The 18,474-nt window shown below is 39.2% G+C and overlaps 2 protein-coding genes across 2 annotated transcripts; one reads left to right on the forward strand and one right to left on the reverse strand.

Moving 5' to 3' along the window:
• The first annotated feature begins 6,020 nt into the window (after positions 1 to 6,020).
• LOC144634195 (ATP-dependent DNA helicase RecQ-like) lies at positions 6,021 to 9,895 on the forward strand. Its single transcript, XM_078493094.1, has 2 exons — positions 6,021 to 7,306; positions 7,550 to 9,895. Exons 1-2 carry the CDS (start codon positions 6,819 to 6,821, stop codon positions 8,586 to 8,588), a joined length of 1,527 nt encoding a protein of 508 aa, XP_078349220.1. The 5' UTR covers positions 6,021 to 6,818; the 3' UTR covers positions 8,589 to 9,895.
• Positions 9,841 to 18,406, reverse strand: LOC144636871 (uncharacterized). The gene is made up of 7 exons (XM_078496076.1): positions 17,846 to 18,406; positions 15,364 to 16,238; positions 14,576 to 14,915; positions 13,977 to 14,234; positions 13,050 to 13,251; positions 12,046 to 12,782; positions 9,841 to 11,654 (listed from the first exon to the last, which is right to left on the reverse strand). The coding sequence occupies exons 1-6, from the start codon at positions 18,404 to 18,406 to the stop codon at positions 12,595 to 12,597; spliced, it is 2,424 nt and encodes an 807-aa protein (XP_078352202.1). The 3' UTR covers positions 9,841 to 11,654; positions 12,046 to 12,594.
• Between the last annotated feature and the right edge of the window lie 68 nt (positions 18,407 to 18,474).

The raw sequence follows: 18,474 nt of genomic DNA on the forward strand, positions 1-18,474 counted from the left end.
CTGCCGTCTTTTCCTCATTTTATATTAGAAACCGAAAATTGCGCAAATGATACCACAGGAAGTGGTGGGGGTGGGGGTAAGCATGTTAATTCCACCCCTTCCCCCCCCCCCGGCCCTAACCAAATGCTTCAGTTGCAAGTTTTTGAAGCCAAAAACGTAGCTCTCCCATAAAATATTAGCCGAAAAATTTAAAACCCAAAACTATCGGCAAAACCGCATGCTCCTCCGACCCTCTCCCAAGCCGCTTGCTGGAGTATCCCTTCCTGCGTAAAAATGTACTATTAATGCATCCGGAACCACTCAAAACCGAAAACAACTTGAGACGTAAGTTTCGCCGCTACCCTCGTTGGCGCTCTCTTGGCTTCTTCCCATTCCAGTCGCAGCTCAGTCACCGCTGGTTTTTTGCTGGCCAACATACAACTTTAGTAGAATCCCGATTACTCGAACCCGGCTCGGTTTCTCGAAACTCTTGATTTCTCGAACCAGTTTTCGTTTCTTCACTGGCCGATTTCAAATCTAAATTAAGTCGGCACAGTTTAAAGTAATATCTAAATTTTAAGTAAATTTTAGACACGGCCTCCATGAAAAGCAGACTTTTCTTTTGTTATTTTGAATTTATTGTTATTAAATTTTTGTAGTTAGTTAGATAGGTAGATAGTCCAGTAACTTAATTGACTGATGGAAAAACCGTGTATAAATAAAGTTATCTTATCTTATCTTTTTCTCCTGGATACTACGGTATTTTAACCCCCCCCCCCCCCCCCATTTCTCGAAGCAAGTTTTCGGTTTCCTTAGAGCGATTCTACTGTAGAAACAGTGCATTGAACAGGGGCGGCGGAACGTTTTTCCAATTGGGGGGGGAGTGGGGATGACTAGTGACTTGACATTTGGGGGGGGGGGTCTTAAAGACTCTTCTCTAAGTAAGTGTTTATTTTTCGAACATATTGGGGACGTGAATAAAGACTGGTGTCAATTAAAATGGTAGGTATTTATTACTCGGCAGAAGCCACTGGTTATTCGTATTATACAATAGACTAATATAAATTTTAATTTATTCACCTGTTTTCAGTACGAAGCGGTGATACTATGCCGATTAATGGCTGCAGTGAACCAGGTTATCAGAATTCAAAAGCTAGCCTATTATTATCATGCTTATACGTTGATTATAATATTAAGTATACAATTGTGTTTCTTGGGGTTTGCTATTTTGTTTTCTTTTTAATAAAGCATCAAATCATAATTAGACTGATCTGACTGTCAAATAAAAATTACATTATACCTGGGTAACATTTAAGCAAGTTTCTCCTAGCTTATGTCACTGACTGCAATATAATCATTTACATGTATGTGTACAACAGTTCCAAATACTGAGTCCGCCTCCACACAACTTTGTCATGCATGTGTAGTCAGTCAAAACAAGTGAATACTACTTGGCGGCATTTCTTGAACGTCTAGATGACCTATCAAGGCGGAAAAAAGTAAAATGTCACGGATTTCGGAAGTCATGAATAAAAATTCTATACCAACTGAAGTTCACAGCCCGCGCCTGTCTGTGGCTGTGAGTTTGTGTCCCGGCTCTCTTGACTTCGAACAGGCTGAAATCAAAGTTTTCCAAATAAAAATGATGTCAGGAACTTTTTACCTAGAGTTTTTCAAAATTAAAACTCGCAGGAAAGTCAGGCAATTTCTCGAAATGTCAGTCGGTTAAGCCAGTCTGAAATGTAATAGCATTACATGTGAAAAATTGTCACCCGCTTCATATATTTTTCATAGTGACTAAAACAATTTTCAGCTTTTGCTACAATAGTTTGACCGACTCAGGATCGAGGGATCGACGTTTATTTTTTAACATGCATTACTTCAATCTTGACATAACACCCATGGATGAGTTGAGCAAAAACTTGCAATGTTGTTATCCAAGTTTAAAAAAACATAAGTAAACTTGTGGCAACGGTTTCATTTCTATCCGAAAACAGGCAAAAAACAAAACAAAAACAAATTAGCGCCCTTCTTTCAGAGAGGCAATAAGTAACGTTAAATCTTAATGAGGAGTAGTCAGAACTAATAAAATAATAAATTTTAAATATCTCGCTTACTTTGCTCAACAGTGTCGCTCGTCGTGTTCCTGAGCAAGCGGTCGATTTCCGACGCTTTCAGCGATTTGCCTTTTTCGCGGTCTTCTTCTTCTCGTTGTACGGCGACAATGCTGCTCTGCATTCATCACAGCTCGGGGCTGCATAGGCATCACAGCTAAATGATCCATTCTGGGCTGCATATTTATGACAGCGAAGTACATCTTGATAATAGCACACATTACAACGAACATCACCATAAGAGAAGCTGCGCTAACCAAATCACCAGTCATGCTTAGCAGTCACAGTCCTCCTTCTAGTTCAATGCACCAGCGGGCAATCGTCGAAATTTTTATAGAATAATTCAAGATCAGACAGTATTAAAACTTTACTCAATTAGGTTCTCAGCCAAAAAAAGAAAATAAAATGGATTTCTTTGATTACAATTTAGTATTGCCCCTCAAGCCGTCGTGCCCATCAAAACCTGAAATGGTTTATTCAAAATGCGCTTCAACACTGTCGACGCCGTGGCTTCATTCAAATCCAGTGCTTGGGTGTATTTTTTTAGCATTAAACAAATATTTTGTGCGTATCGCGTATCGCTCATCATCAGATGCTTGCCCATCGACCTCTTGCTAATCATGTGCACAACGGGCTGCAGCTGCATTCCAGAGCATTACGTAAGCTCCAAGTTACGCTGCGACTCAATCTAAAGTAAGATCGATAAATAGTTCAGCATGTCTCGGCCTGTAGACTCAATAGCAACCTGAAAGACGATTTACATACAAAACATTCCAAAGCTCTGTTTTGACCCTGACAATTGCTTTCGCTTTTATTGCATGTCCCTCTATTTGGTGTTTATTTATAAAACTAAAAAGGCTTTTAGAGGTATTAAATATGGCACAGCTTAAAACGTGAATATACATCAGCCTCGGTATAACACTTCGGCGTTACTCCGCCCCTATTTCTCAAGTCATACAGTAATGCCCCGTTAACAAAATGAGTGATGACATTATGACATGAAGAAAAGATCAGTTACGCATTATGTTCCTGCTATGTTGTTATCGGTTGTTATATTGTGTTATTCGCACTAGCTACGTAGAACATCAACATGTTTTAAGTTTTTGGAAAAAAACTTGCATTTGCGTTAGCGTAACCTTGCCGTAAAGTTCTATTTCCTATATTCCCCTTACATTGATGGCGGCAATTTTTAGATATCGAAAGAGGTGATTCAGCTGAAATATGATCTAGCATATCACGTTAGCTGGCACCTTTTGAGTTGAAGCGGCAAGAAAAGAAAAGTATGTAAATAATCGCTGTGATAAAAGTAAATTTTAACATGTATAGATCCCTCCCCCCCCCCCCCCAACAGAGAGTGGAAAAATACAAACAACCATATACCGTAAAATTCCGCTTATACAACTGCGTAAGGGGTTTTGGAACTGGCTTATAAACCGGGAGCTTATATTTGGAGGAGCTTTTAAGGGAAAAAAATGTTTCGAAATGAGCTACAGCACTGTTGATCGAAATACGTTTTTAATCATTGCATGAAAACTTTATAAATCGAATACCTTTCAATATTTGGAGCGATATAAGGAGAGGAGGGCTAACATTCGGTGGGGGAGGGGGGGGGGGGTTGGCTTATAGCGAGGTTTTCCAACAATGATAAAACTGAACACAGCGCCTTTTCGCGCTGTGTAAAGCCACTCTGATCTGTGGACTGTGATTATAAAAGTGTCTTGTTCCGGCAGAGTTTAACTGAGTTATAAAATTTCGACATTAGAAAGGACTGACGCGGCCGGAGTCGATAGCTATAGGACCGTGTCTGTGGCAGGGAACTGTCCTGTTCTGTTTTGTAATGATCGTTCCCGACGATATGTTCAAACTTGTCATTTCCGTATTTCTGCGATTTAAAATATCTTGGAATTTTATGTCTTTTGGCTGGGTTGCTTCTAAGGTTGATGTTACCTCTTGTACACCTTTTTGTGACTGGTTGTTAGCAAACGATGATCAATGGATGACGACAATCACGCTCACTTTATTTTGTTTAATTGTCAAAAACTGACAAATTGCGTGTATATTTTGTATTCTATTTCCGTAAAGAACTGCCCTTCAGGTCAAATGGTTAATTTTGTTATATTTCCCATTACTGGCACGTGCTGGATTTAAATAAAACGTCGGTCTGGAGGATGATGATGCAGCAATTGTATTTTTAGCCTGCGAGCAGGCTCCCGATGATGTTTTCGGCGAGCGGAGCGAGCCGAGTTATGTGTCGGGTCGGGACTCAAAATCGGGGGAGCTAGACTTGCTCCAAGTCGCTTGTTGAGACAGCTGGATACGGAAACGGAGGGCGCGCGCGGGCATGAGAAACAAAATGGCGGAGGATCGTGGCGGAACAAGCGACTTGTCTCACCTGCAGCGCGCCAATTCTGAAATGTGGCGTCACCGGTGGAAAAATCCACCGGTGACGCCATCGAGATTATGTCAATCATATTGTATTGCGCGCGAACTTACTGAGCGCGCTGTGCCCGCCAACTTAGCGCGCGCTGCTCGCCAGACAAGCTGCGTTTAACATTTTTTCTCTTGAGCAGACTTGTTTCCTTCTCACATCAGCAATTTTAACCAGTTTTGGAACAAACATTACAAATGTCTTCTTTTGTGACTGTCCCTTCAAATCTTACAGAAATGAGAGAGGCATCAAGGGCCTTGAGTATGATTTCTCACAACAAAGGGAAGAAAATCGCAATTTTAACACACGCCACAGCGCGCGTCAGCTGCACACGGCGCACGAAACTGACGTCAACACGATAAAAGAAACCAACATCAATGCACACGAAATGATGCAATATTTTCGCGGCAAAAAAACGTCAGCTAGAATCGATTTCCTGCAAGTGACACAAGTCGCTCGTTCCGAGCCATTCCTCGGCAAGTGTCATTTGTTTTCCTTCGCGCGCGCGATCTCTCTAGCGCGATTTTAGACTTGCTCCAAGTCGCTCGTTAGATTCGCAGGAGACCGCTGGATACGGAAACGGAGGGCGCGCGGGGGCATGAGAAACAAAATGGCGGAGGATCGTTGCGGAACGAGCGACTTGTCTCACCTGCAGCGCGCCAATTCTGAAATATGGCGTCACCGGTGGATTTTTCCACCGGTGACGCCATCGATATTATGTCAATCATATTGTATTGCGCGCGAACTTACTGAGCGCGCTGTGCCCGCCAACTTAGCGCGCGCTGCTCGCGAGACAAGCTTGCGTTTAACTTTTCACCTCTTGAGTTGAGTAGACTTGTTTCCTTCTCACATCGGCAGTTAAACCAGTTTTAGAACAAACAACACAAATGTCTTTTTTGGGTGCATGTCCCTATTAAATCTTACAGAAATGAGAGAGCCATTAAGGGCCTTGAGTATGATTTCCCACAAAAAGGGAAGAAAATCGCAATTTTAACACACGCCACAGCGCGCGTCAGCTGCACACGGCGCACGAAACTGACGTCAATACGATAAAAGAAACCAATTCAGTGCACACAAGCATGATGCAATTTTTCGCGGCAATAAACGTCAGCTAGAATTGATTTCCTGCAAGTGACACAAGTCGCTCGTTCCGAGCCATTCCTTAGGAAGTGTCATTTGTTTTCCTTCGCGCGCGCGTTCACAGAAATGAATCCCGCGCGATCTCTCGCGCGCGATTACAAAGGTGATTTTACTCAAGTGGTCTTTCTCGCTTGATTTCAAAGCAATTTTATTTAAGTAACTATAGATGCAAAGAAAAAACGAGCGACTTGGGGCAAGTCTACGGGGGAGCCTGCGGACAAAGCTTTTTTGCCGCCGTTCCGTGCACGAGATTCTAGTGCAACATCTGATTGGTCGAATCACTGACTGTTGACAGGTCTTATCAACATATCTCAATTTGCCGACACCGTAAATATACACGGACGCGATGGAATGCGGCTTACTACGATTTCCAGTTGAGTATGACGCGAACAAAGTTTGGTGACGAAGTTTCAACATAACAACGGCATTGTTGTCAAGGGCAAACTTCTCTGTTACCATTGGTAACAAATTTGTTTTTGTAACTGCCTTGCTCGACAATCTCGATGCTTAAATAAATAAAAACACTACAAATATCGTCAGCAACACTTTATTACGCTTTCAAATAAAAAATATATACACAGAGACAACGATAAAAGAAACAAATAACGAAATATATTATGCCTTAGCTGTTTTATATCGACGGTAACAGATCTGTGTTGAGAGTTGACGTTATGTTTAACGTGCGTCACTTTACCTTCCTCGTTAGAGTTCCTGTTCAACTGAAATTTTATCGTTTTCCAACTCCAGGGATTTTCTAGCAGCTTTAAGAATTCCTTCAGCTTTAAATAATATATCTTTCTCAAGTGCAAAATGAATAATTCGCGAACTGAAATGAAGAACATTTAGCGTTTCGTAAAGCTGACAAAAGCTAACACCATTTCGGATCGAAATTTCAAAATATTAGCCAATCAAAAAATTGCTCAATTAAAACTGACGCCATCTTGGATCGAAATTAGCCAATCAAAAAATTGCCCTGTTTCCCGAGAGGTCCTCCTTGTATAAAAGAACTTTGGCGGTCAGTACCTGTAACGACAAGTTACCAATGGAAACAGAGAAGTTTGCCCTTGACAACAATGCCGTTGTTATGTTGAAACTTCGTCACCAAACTTTGTTCGCGTCATACTCAACTGGAAATCGTAGTATTATGAAGTGAAAACATGGCGTCTTTGCGAATTACGAACGATCTCTTTGAACGTGCGTTGGACGATTCTTTAAAAGATTTCGTCCACATACGACAGATTAAAGAGGAACAGAAACGTTGCTTACGATCACTGGCCGAGAAAAAAGATGTCTTTGGAATCCTTCCCACTGGATTTGGGAAAAGTTTGATTTTTCAAATTCTTCCACGTGTACTAAAAGTGTTGTGGAGTTTAGATAAAACGTCAGTTTTGGTCGTAACGCCTTTAGTTTCTATCATGAAAGATCAGGTCGAAGAAATGAGGCGACTTGGATTAAAGGCATTCGCCATTGGTTTATGCGATGAAGAAATGGAACGAGAATTGCGAGCTACCGCAGACGTCGATATTATTTATGGAAGCCCAGAGAGTTTGTGTTCTCCAGTTTGGGCGAAAGAGCTGAAAGATGGCCAACTTGGGAAGCAAATCGTTTGCCTTGTTGTCGATGAAGCACACGCCGTTTCTGCTTGGTAAGTAACGTATAACATGTTTTACTTATTCGTTACTTGCGTGACCTATTCGCATATATTTTGGCTTTCAGAATTATAACAAACGTTTCGATTTTTACTATATTATTTATTGTTGATTTTTATTACATTATTTAAGCTTATCATTATAAAAGGTAGAGTTTTATGAGTAAAAGCTCGTTTCCTAAAATGATGTCTCATGAGTTAAAATTATATTTATAATAATTGATCTATTTTTGTTTGTAGGGGCGAAGTTACTTCAAAGACCAAGCAAAGAGGGAAGAAACAACCTTTCAGGGAAGCCTTTGCCAGGGTAAAAGACTTAAGGTCATTTCTTCCCGGATTACCTATTCTCGCTCTGACTGCATCGGTTAAAGTAAAAGATAGATCATCTTTGTGGAAATCATGTGGAATGGTAGACCCAATAATAGTTGATGTGGCACCAAACAAAGAGAACATCTGCCTAGAATTTCACAAGATAGCAGACGAAAAAGATGCCCTGAAAAATCTCAAGTGGGTTGCTAGCATGATTCAGCAGGAGAAAGAAAAAACGCCACAAACAATTATTTTTTGCAAAACATTCAATGACATTGCAAATGTGGTCAGCTACTTGCTGATGAATTTACGAGGAATGGCATTTGTTGAAAGAGATGGAAAGAAGCTGCCACTTCTAGGAGTCTATCATGCCAAAACATGGGATACACAAAAGAAAAAAACAGAAGAGGATTTCAAAGAAAGTGGTATTCAACGAGTGGTTGTAGCAACATGTGCCCTGGGAATGGGAATTAATTTCCAAAATGTGGAATATGTACTTCACTTTGGTCCACCCCAAACAGTAACAGAAATAATACAGCAATCCAGCAGAGCCGGCCGAAGTGGCCAGCAGGCATTTAGTGTTGTGTATGCTACCAACCGACAGCTGTCAAAATCTGACAAAGACGTGAAAGGTGTGGTGAATAGCGAGACCTGTATGCGAGTTGCCCTGTACCAACACTTCCAGGAAACACCATCATCAAAAGAACCAGGCCATTTATGCTGCACTGTGTGCAGAAAAAACTGCAAGTGTGATGGAGATGGCTGTACCATGGCTGATGTTCCCCACCTTTCAGCACCTCAACTTACTGTGCAGTGTCCCAACAATCAATCAAGGAACTTGAGTGTGATGGATAAAGATGACTTGAATTTAGCTTTGAATGAACTAAAAGAAAAATATTCAGCAGGAGTAGTGTCCTTGTTTCATGAAGAAACAATAATGCCATGGGTTTACTCAAAGTTTGGTGAATGACATTGTAAACCATGCTGAGCACATATTTTCTGGCAAGTATTTAACAGATAATCTTGCAATTTACTCTTCAATTCATGCCATTGATGTCCTTGAAATTTTTCAAGAACTTTTTGATGACATTGATGACTTTGAACAGGAAATGGATGAACTTCATTTATTGAAGAAACAATTCACTGAAATGGAGAACTATTTGATGTCAAGTTCAATGTCAGTTGATACTGCCAGCAATGAAATGGATGGTCTAGATGTTCCTCAATACGATCTTGAGTTTTAAGAGTATATTGCTGGCATGAACAAAACAGTTCTGTTTGCAGTTAAGTGTAAGTAGTTTTAAATCCTGTGTTTTCCATTGTAGATACCTTGGGGTTTTTTTTTTGCAAGGCTAGCTGGCCCAGGGGGGTACTCCAAGATCCAAGTGATGGGGATGTGTGAAGGCTTTTTTTGGGGTCGAAATTTTCGATTCCGTGATTTTTTTGGGTAGGAGAATTTGGCAAGTATTTTTTTCGGGTGACTTGATTTAAATAAGGGATTTTTTTGGGCATTAAAATCAATCTAAAGTGCCTCGGCAATTTAGGGAAAATTTGAATAGGGATTTTCTTGGGGGGTTATTTTTGGTCCAGGGATTTTTTTGGGTAATGTTGGAGGACTCAGGGATTTTTTTGGGTCCTGAGTTTTGCCTCCATTCGATCATCCCCGTCACTTTGATCCCAGAGTACCCCCCTGGGCTAGCTGGTACATAGCAACCATAAAGAAAAAATACCAAATGGTGTCAAGGTAATACATGTATATGACTTGTGCAATGCATAAATGAAAATTGCCTTAAGTAACTCTTTTGACCCACAGGGGTGATTAATATGCAAGTTCTCTTTACAAAAATAGAATGCCAAACAGGCAGGTAATGAAGCAGGGCTGTGCTCTAAGGGTGCCCGGGTGCCTCGGGTGACTAACTTTTGTCTTTGGGCGACCAGATAATCTTATTTCTTTCATACAAGCTTTATGCTGGACACCCTGGATCTCATAGTTTTGAACCTTTGGGCTCCTTGTAATTATTCTCAGAGCACAGCCTTGTGAAGAATATTATCACAAATGATTTGTCCTGATGTAACAAAACATTCTCAGAATTATCTTTCCACAAAATGTAGAACACTCAGTAAGGAAAATTGAGACTCAGATCTAGGGAGTTAAAGAGTTAAACAAAAAGGAAATTGAAAACATATAGTATTTGAAGCTTAGCAGATTGTGAACTATGATGTACAAAAGAGGCAAACATTTATTTGTTTCCATCTTTCACAATTTAATACTGAACTGAAAGGATTACAGCTGTGCATTTTGTACATTGCTTGTTGCTCTATAAACTTTCATTCTTATTTGAATATTACACATGTGCATATTGAGCAAATAAGCAAAGCAGTCTATGAAATATAATGTACAAAAGTAGGCAACAGTTTCTTTCTTTCACAATTTTTTTACTGCTGTTGAAGCATGATATGCTGCAAACATGTGCCTTGTATACTTTTTTCAAAATTTGTAATTTTTCACTATAAAAATTAAATGAAATGTTACTTTTTACACGTTTCGTCGATACTGTTATTAATAAAACAAAAGGAGACTATATTCATTTTCTATTTAAAAAAATAGACTGTGCATTAAATGAAAGGTCTGCATGCAGTCTTAACTTATGAATCTAAAATCATGTTCAATCATTATTTTACAGCAGCAAACCCATGTATAGGAACCTAGAATTTTTGGGTTCAGGCTGAATGGGTTCTTATCTTTGGGGTAGTTTTCAAAACTCAGGCTGATTAGGTTCTTACAATAACCAGGTTCTTATTTGTAGGAGTTGTCAACGTGATACCATTCAGAGAGCCACTGCAGTACTAGTATGTCATAATGGTTGAACATTTGTATTTTAAACTGCGAAAATGTCAAGCCTTATATTTCACATGAGCAAAAGTCAGGTCACTCTACAAATTCAAGTCCCAAGGCTGCACCAGTATAATTTTATACGGTATCTATACTATGTATTTCAAAGACTTTCAATTAAACTAAAAATAATAATTTTCAAGTTGTTTCTCAGAAATTTCACAATTTCTATCAAATTGATTAAAATCCTGTATTTTGGCTACAAAATAAGTGTTTTTTTTTGTATAAAAAACCTATATTGTTCTTTGCCAGCCTAATTAGGTGTTTATATATTTTGGTATTAAAATGCCCATTTTCAATGTGTAAACATCGGGAGCCTGCTCACAGGCTATAGGTTCTTATATACGGTTGTTTACTGTATTACAGATGTCATCCAGCATCAATCTAGTTTTCCTGTGGTTCATAATACATTGGCTCCCAGACTTTAAAAAGATGTAGACCCCACTTAAAAAAATCTCTATGGTCTAGTTTATGGAGCAGATCAGCTTTAAATTTCTTAAAGGACTGATACTTTCTACCAGGCTGAAAATCAAAAACCTTCTCATCTAAAAGATCTTGCGTTATAACAAGAACTGTCTCTCTCAAATGTTTGGCACTATGATATCCACTTTTATATCAGTGAGGTTACAGTCTTTGTCCACATTGTGCACAAGACGTTCAAGCCCTGTTAATGCACGAGCAATTCTCTGGGCAGCTGCTTCACTCACATTTGAACCAAGCTGCTTTAAAGCAATTTTAAGTAATTTATTTAGATGTTCCATTCTTAGATCAAGGGGTATATTACCCCCAGCTTTCCCAGTGGCATTGAAGAATCTATTGTGGACAAGCTCAAATGCCATGCCTGTTGGGAGAATTGCATAAATCTTGGCTAAAAATAAAAGAACAACATAGGCATATTTGACCCTGCCATAGGTATAAAGAAAAAGCAGTGCAATCTTAATGGACTGTATCAGTCTTCTTGGATCCCCTTCCTTGACAGCATCACTGAAAAGCATGATTAGGAGACCAAATGTCAATCGAGCGGTGAGGTAGTTTTTTTTGAAGTCCTCATCAGTAGCCTTTTCACTAATCTCTGGACTTTCAGGGGTCATCTCAGCTTCCAAACTTGACTAAGAAAAGTTTGGGTGTTTTTCTCTTTCGTGTCTGTGAAAACAGAAATGACCCTTGTCACTTAAAGTTCTCTCACCAACTAATATGATGTTGATATTGTGTGGTTTCAGAACGTGTTCTCTTCCCAACAAAGGAATTGGGAATTCTCTGGGGTGGGAGGTTTTGTTAAGTCCGTTAACACTTTAAATGTAGTAAGTTTAATAACGACTCTTACAGAAGGATGGGGTGGATCTTAGGAAAAATCTTGTCAGTGGGGTGGGGGTTATGAATAATTTAACATGGTCTATAAAAATTTAATTAATCTGGTCATGAAGAGACCCTGGCCAATCTCAAACACAGATTGTTCTGGAGTATGGTGCACCACCCTTATGGGAACTACACATAACGATTAGTAAGAAAGATTTTCCTAAAAACTTCAGTTTACCTGTTCCTGCCTTGTTTTGTTTTGTATGTTTTACCACAGTTGCCCCTGCACCTGTAATATCCAAACTGGTCCATTTCTCCAGCAGTATGTTCTTCCTGAACACAATTGTGCATTCGCCTTTCATGACTTAAAGAAAGAATAAATTACGAACTTGTCATTATTCAACAGTAGAAAAGAAGGCCTGCTTATTTTTCTGAAAAAGTTTGGCCTAAAAATGTGGTCTCTGTCTACAAACATTGACCAACATACAAAACTACTTGGACAACAACAAAGAAATTGTAAAGTCAATTGCAACTTATAATATATATTAGTTGCATGCAAATATCATATTGCTTTCAAGGAAATGTGTCTTTATAAATGGAGAATGGACCTTGTGCCCAACTGTAACAATGTAATGGCTTTCTGTTAGCTCCAACTTTAAATGAACATATATATCCCCCCTTCCAAACAACAGCAGTAATTTTTGTTCTGCATATAAGAAATATTGACTGCGTACTTAACTCTTGTAGAGTGGTATTTAAACTTTTGTCCACACTCTCTGCAAGGGTATCAATTCCGTTCAAGTTCATCAAGTTCACTGACATCCACAGTTAGTGCCTGAAGTTTCTCAGAGGTGTATTTAAACACATATTCACTTAAAAATGCTTTAATCTCATTGGAAAGCCACCGCTGTTTCTTTTCTTCATCCCACTGGGACAAGATAAGTTCATCAGGTATTTCTCGAAGCTGTGGAGAATCTAACCAAAATCATTTTAATGAGATTATTTCTGGTTTTAATCTGCAGATTGTCATTTTTTTATCTTTAGAAGAGAAACAGTCTTTCAAATAAATATATAATTTTTTAATGCTACCTGGGGCTGCAGTTTATAATTTGGTTCAAACGTAAACCTTTTTTTCTCCAGCTGAAATTGTTTATGCTATCAAAAAATGCTGTCCAAATAATATATATTTATAATTTATTGGACAGTAATATCTATCTTTTCGGTCGATTAGTTGCCTGATACCTTCAATTCCATTCATTCCAGTGAATTGCATCCAAGCAGCCAAAATATGTGCTGTTGTCTCACTGTCATGGAAATCCTTAAAGGCATTGTACTCTTTTTTTGGGCCCTGTTTGGCATTGGAGCTGGCTGATCTGTTCATCTCAGCAAAGGAACTGCCTTTTTCACCAGCTGATTTTTCTTTCACAAATATTTTGTTGTTAACCTGTTTGAGAAACGTTATAATATTTTTTACATAATAATTGTTTTAACCTTTTCACTGTCATTGGTCATCAACAAGCCTTTTCTCCATACATTATCCATTCTTTGTCAACCAAATAGGAGTAAAAATCATCCAATAGGAAAACTATAAATATCCACAAGTCATTCACAGACATGGAGGTGAATAACTGTTTCAGCCTATGCCACTCAATTTGAATAACTAGTGGACTAAATAAATGAAGCGACGAGTGGGGGCATGGGGGAGGGGAGGGTATTCTGGCTTGTTAATGGTGGGGATGATCAAATGATTTTTTTGTGTTTGAAATTTTGATTCCTGGATTTATTTGGGTTGGAAAAACTGGCAAGTATGAAATGATTTAGATAGGGGATTCTTGTTGGTGTGTTAAAATTGTGTACATGTAGTTCCATAAATTATCCACACTCCCAGAGAAGGTATTTGATCCCCCACCCACCCCACCCCCCCCCCTCACCCCTCAGCAAATTTAAATTAAGCTCCATTCATCTTCTGTAAAGTTTTTGGTCTCTGAAACATCCCCAATCCCCTTGAATTTCAAATGCCTTCCTCGGGGGTAGTATGGACATTTTCTGGAACCAAACATTATCATTAAAATGATCATTAAGAAAGTCTACCAAGGTCCAATTTAAGAATGAAAATGAACATATCAGCCAATTTTAAAATTCATAAAACAGGAATGTGGTTGTTACAACCTCATAGAGACACATCTTTAAGTGAAACTCGGAAAAAGTGGGTTCAATGCCCTCGAGGCGTTCAAATGCAGTATCCCCCAAGTGATAAGTCCATTGAACATTTCTGGAACGCTCCTCAGTCAGCTGATCTCCAACCATGATCGTGGGATGTAATATGTCTTGATCAACCCGAGGAACATACTTCTCCTGGAAGTTCTTGAGGAGGTCTGCCATTTCTCCGGATTTATTAGGATTGAGAAATTGTAGTCCAAGTAGGCACTGCAAGTAATAAGCAGAAATTACAGAGATGGCATTGTAAATTAGAATCAATCCAAGCTCAAGTTGTAAATGTAATGGTATTTCTATCACAGTAAGCATGGATAATGTAAAATTTGAATGCATGCAAACTTGAAATACCTAATTTCAGATATGGAATTCAAACAAATCTAAATGCTCATAGTTGAAAAAATGCAATAAATGGACTTTTAATTGTACTTAAGCACTGAAAACGTACTTTATCCATATCTAATAATTGCCATGCATTTTACATTCTTTCTAAAAAATTAAGCCATGGTGCACCTTCAGAAATGCAAATGTACAACAATTGAAATGAATAATACCTGTTCTGATTTCTTGGACATTTCTTTTGAATGGGGATGTGGAAGATGGTGCTGAATGCCTGACTTAAATGGGGCGTATCTGGGCATGTACTTTACAATCTCCCTGAACACAAGGGGGACCAAGTCACTGAAGACATCCTCTTGGTCACTTTCGGTTGGCAATATGTGCTGCATTTCAAGGTCAGAGATGCACATTTGTGGCTTGTCATATGAGAGGGTGCTATCAGGATTGGTCCTGTTTTTCACTGCAAAGGCGTGTGTCCAGTGAATAGACTTGTTTTGTGAAGATTTTGTCTGATGGCGTGCTTGTACAGTGAAGTCCACATTGTCTGCTACAATTCTAAATAAAGAATCATCCATGCATTACAGTAAAAAAGTGTTTATTCAAATTACTACAATAATGAAAATTAAGTCATCACATATCACAGACTGTTTAAAGTAATTAAGTCATATCACATCACAGTGAGTCACATTATCCCCCTTTGCCTAAATCCTCACCCCACTCCCCTTTACCCTCTCATTTTGCTAATTGACACAACTATTATACAATTTGATAAACGTTGCATAAGACGTAAACAAACTTATAACTTTTAAAATGTATGGATACTGTAGTTTTTTATAACAACAATTTAATCCGAAAAGGGTGATTATATGAAGTACATATGTGGTGTTTTATCAATCTGTTTCACTTCAGTGTCAGTTATAAAAAAGACATAAATATTGGTTCTATCTAACAGGTTTAAAAGAGAAATATTCTTGACACGTGAATGTCTAAGTATGTATCTTACTTGAAATGATTGATGCTTCCTCGCAGGTGATCAATTGCATTTTGAATAACTGGCAACGTAACATTTCCACTTTCCTGCAAATCCATGCCATGCTCTCCGATTTCTTTCAATACATGTAAACACTGTTTGTGAGTTCCCTCATCGAAATACTTGAAAGCTCTTACACCGTCACTCGAAAGGTTAATTAGGTCATTTCCGTCCAGCAATTTTTGCTTTGCTTCTTCAAAAAAGCGAATCATCATCTCTCTTTCTTTTGTTTCCTCGGTCCATCTTAATACGTTTTCATCGAAGCTGTCTCCGAATTTCTTCTGCATACGAATACATGATTTATGAGAGACTGTAAGGCTCAATCGGTGGCATTTATCCAAGCTCGAAGCTTTGACACCTCCATGAAGCAACATTAGGCCATTTCTGTAATGGCAAACACTTAGTTTCTGGTTGCACTGATTCAAACAAATTGCTGCCGAAGCACAGACAGCATTTCTGAGTTTTGGCTCCACTTCCTTGCCAAGCTCGGCCGATATAGTTTTTCCCACCGACTTTCCCGATTTGCAAATTCCAGTAAGAAAATAAACCAAATGAGGGCACATTTCGCATAGTTGGAGATAAAACTGCGTGTTACAAAATGAAGATAGTGAGTTTGCAGTCGACACTTTTAACATACAATCGGGATTCTTTGCATAATTTGTAACTTGTTTCATAGTCTGCTTAGTGCTTTCTACACAAATATGAGGCTTCATGGACTCCAGACTACACAGTGCCTTCGCAGCAGCGGGGAAATTTCTCATTGCAAAGTTTTTAATCGCCTTCTTCTCTTTGGCATCCTTGCATTCAAACTCCACCACCTTTCCACTTTGAGGATACCCAATAAAGATCTAGGAGAAAAAAATCGGAATTTCAACGTTGAAATTTAACTGAAGAGTTTCCCTAATGGTCGCGGGTCGCGGGTCGCGGGTTTCAAGTCGCGTGTCGCGGGTTTTAGATAAGTCGCGGGTTTTGAAAAAGTCGCGGGTTTTGAAAAAAGTCGCGTGTTTTTAAAAAGTTGCGAGTTTTCAATAGAATGCATTTATTTCTCAGTAGAATTCATTCAAACAAATTTAAACCGGTTGCAAAGACGCCGGTTTTAAAATGATCGCGTTTTCTTAGGAACTACGTTACGAAGTAACGTTGCGAGTTAGACAATCAAATTGCGAACTTCGGAACAAACTTCCCAAACTTTGCCGACTGATCTTCCCAAGATGGCAAGTTGAGGAGGAACGAGACACGTTACAAAGTGGTGGAAGAAATATTTCAGCGATTCTAGCTGCTCGAGTTTCAAAATAGTTGTTTGAACAAGCACGGCGTCGATATCAACGTTCTGACCCACAGTAAGTATAAGGATTACATATACCGTCCGTTGCATCACGTCCTGGAAAAAAAAAACATGTTCAAATTGGGTATCAAACATTGCATGATTTGCAATCAAGCTTTTAAGTTTGAAAACAACGTTGCGCGCGAGCGATCATGAAGTTGAACCAAAGTATTTATGATTGAACTCGTACGGTTGATAGCTTTATTTTACTAGTATTCTGTGGCAAAAACACTTTAAAATATTTTTAACTGGCGCAGATTTTAAAAACTCTTCTGTAGTTATGTTGACAGAAATGGCTTTGCTTAACGGCTAAACCATCGGAAGAAAACACGTACCATAAAAATAGAATTGAGCCGTAAACGTGTCGCGACTTTTAATTCAAATTTGTCTGACTCTTTCGCATTTGTATAAAATTAATTTTACGTGAAAATCGGTAAAGCCGTCCAGTTTCATTCGGTTTACAAACGCAGAAGACTTGACATTGAAGTTAAAGCCTCACAAAAATTTTAAAGATGTATTTGCTGTATATAAAAAGTTAAATTTGACCAAATTTCAACCGACGTAAAATTTATTTATCGGCAGATCGCTCATGCGAAACGACGTCAGGCTCTTCAACTTCAACCAAATATTTTGTAACTCTAGCCACTGGAATCGCTGGAACATTACCGCTGCTGCCATGTTTTCTTCACCTGAATTTCCGACATGAACATGACTTTCGAGCAACATGTCTTGTTCCTCCTCAACTTGCAAACTTGGGAAGTTTAGCCGGACCAAAGTTGGGGAGTTTGTTCCGAAGTTCATAATTTGATTGTTTAACCCGCAAAGTAATTGGCTACTTTGTAACGTAGTTCCCAAGAAAACGAGTTTAAATTTGTTTGAATGAATTTTACTAAGAAATAAATGGTTTCTATCGAAAACTCGCAACTTTTTAAAAACACGCGACTTTTTTCAAAACCCGCGACTTTTTCAAAACCCGCGACTTATTTAAAACCCGCGACACGCGACTTGAAACCCGCGACCCGCGACCCGCGACCATTAGGGAAACTCTTAACTGAATAATGTACAGTACCATGTTACGAAAGTGTCGCGGCAAAAATCACATAAGAGCGTGTTTTAAGTTGATTAACTAACCTTGACAACTGTTTCGCTTTTTCCTTGTGGAATATTCATTGAAGCCTGCATTTGTTCCTCAACTGTAAGGGGGACTTCAATGCTATCCTCGCTTGTTTCATCCGTAAAAGCTAGTGTCCTGCGCGAAGTTTTAATAGCGGAAACACTATCTCTATTTCGCTTTGCCGAAGGTGTAACACCGGCCGGCGAACGAAACTCCACCGATCGTTTTGTACTCGTTGTATTTCTTTCGGGAGATCCGCCAGCGATTGATGAGTCAGGCGAAGGGTCTTTCACACTTAAAGACGGTTCACTGCATCGGCTTGTGAAGACGGAAACTGAATGAGAGAGGCGAACAGCTTGTCGAGCACACGGCATGCAACAAAGAACTGAAAACCCCTCTTTCTTTTCTACTTGTAATCCAAGGATTTCCAAGGCCTCTGCCACGACGACGCTATCTTGTCCGGGGACAACAAGAAGTTCCTTATTTTTAGAAACATCGAAAACCGGCACAGAATTTACCCTTTTTGAACTGCTCAAAGACTTTTTACAAAAGCGGCAATGAGGATCGCTCCGATCCATATTGGAGAAAAGCGCGGTTTTTTCCCGCGAGCTGTCATTTTCAAGTACGCTCTAATTACATTCCAATG

Source organism: Oculina patagonica, chromosome 13, assembly GCF_052425735.1.
Source record: "Oculina patagonica isolate OP01 chromosome 13, crgOcupat, whole genome shotgun sequence".
NCBI classification, from domain to species: Eukaryota; Metazoa; Cnidaria; class Anthozoa; order Scleractinia; family Oculinidae; genus Oculina; species Oculina patagonica.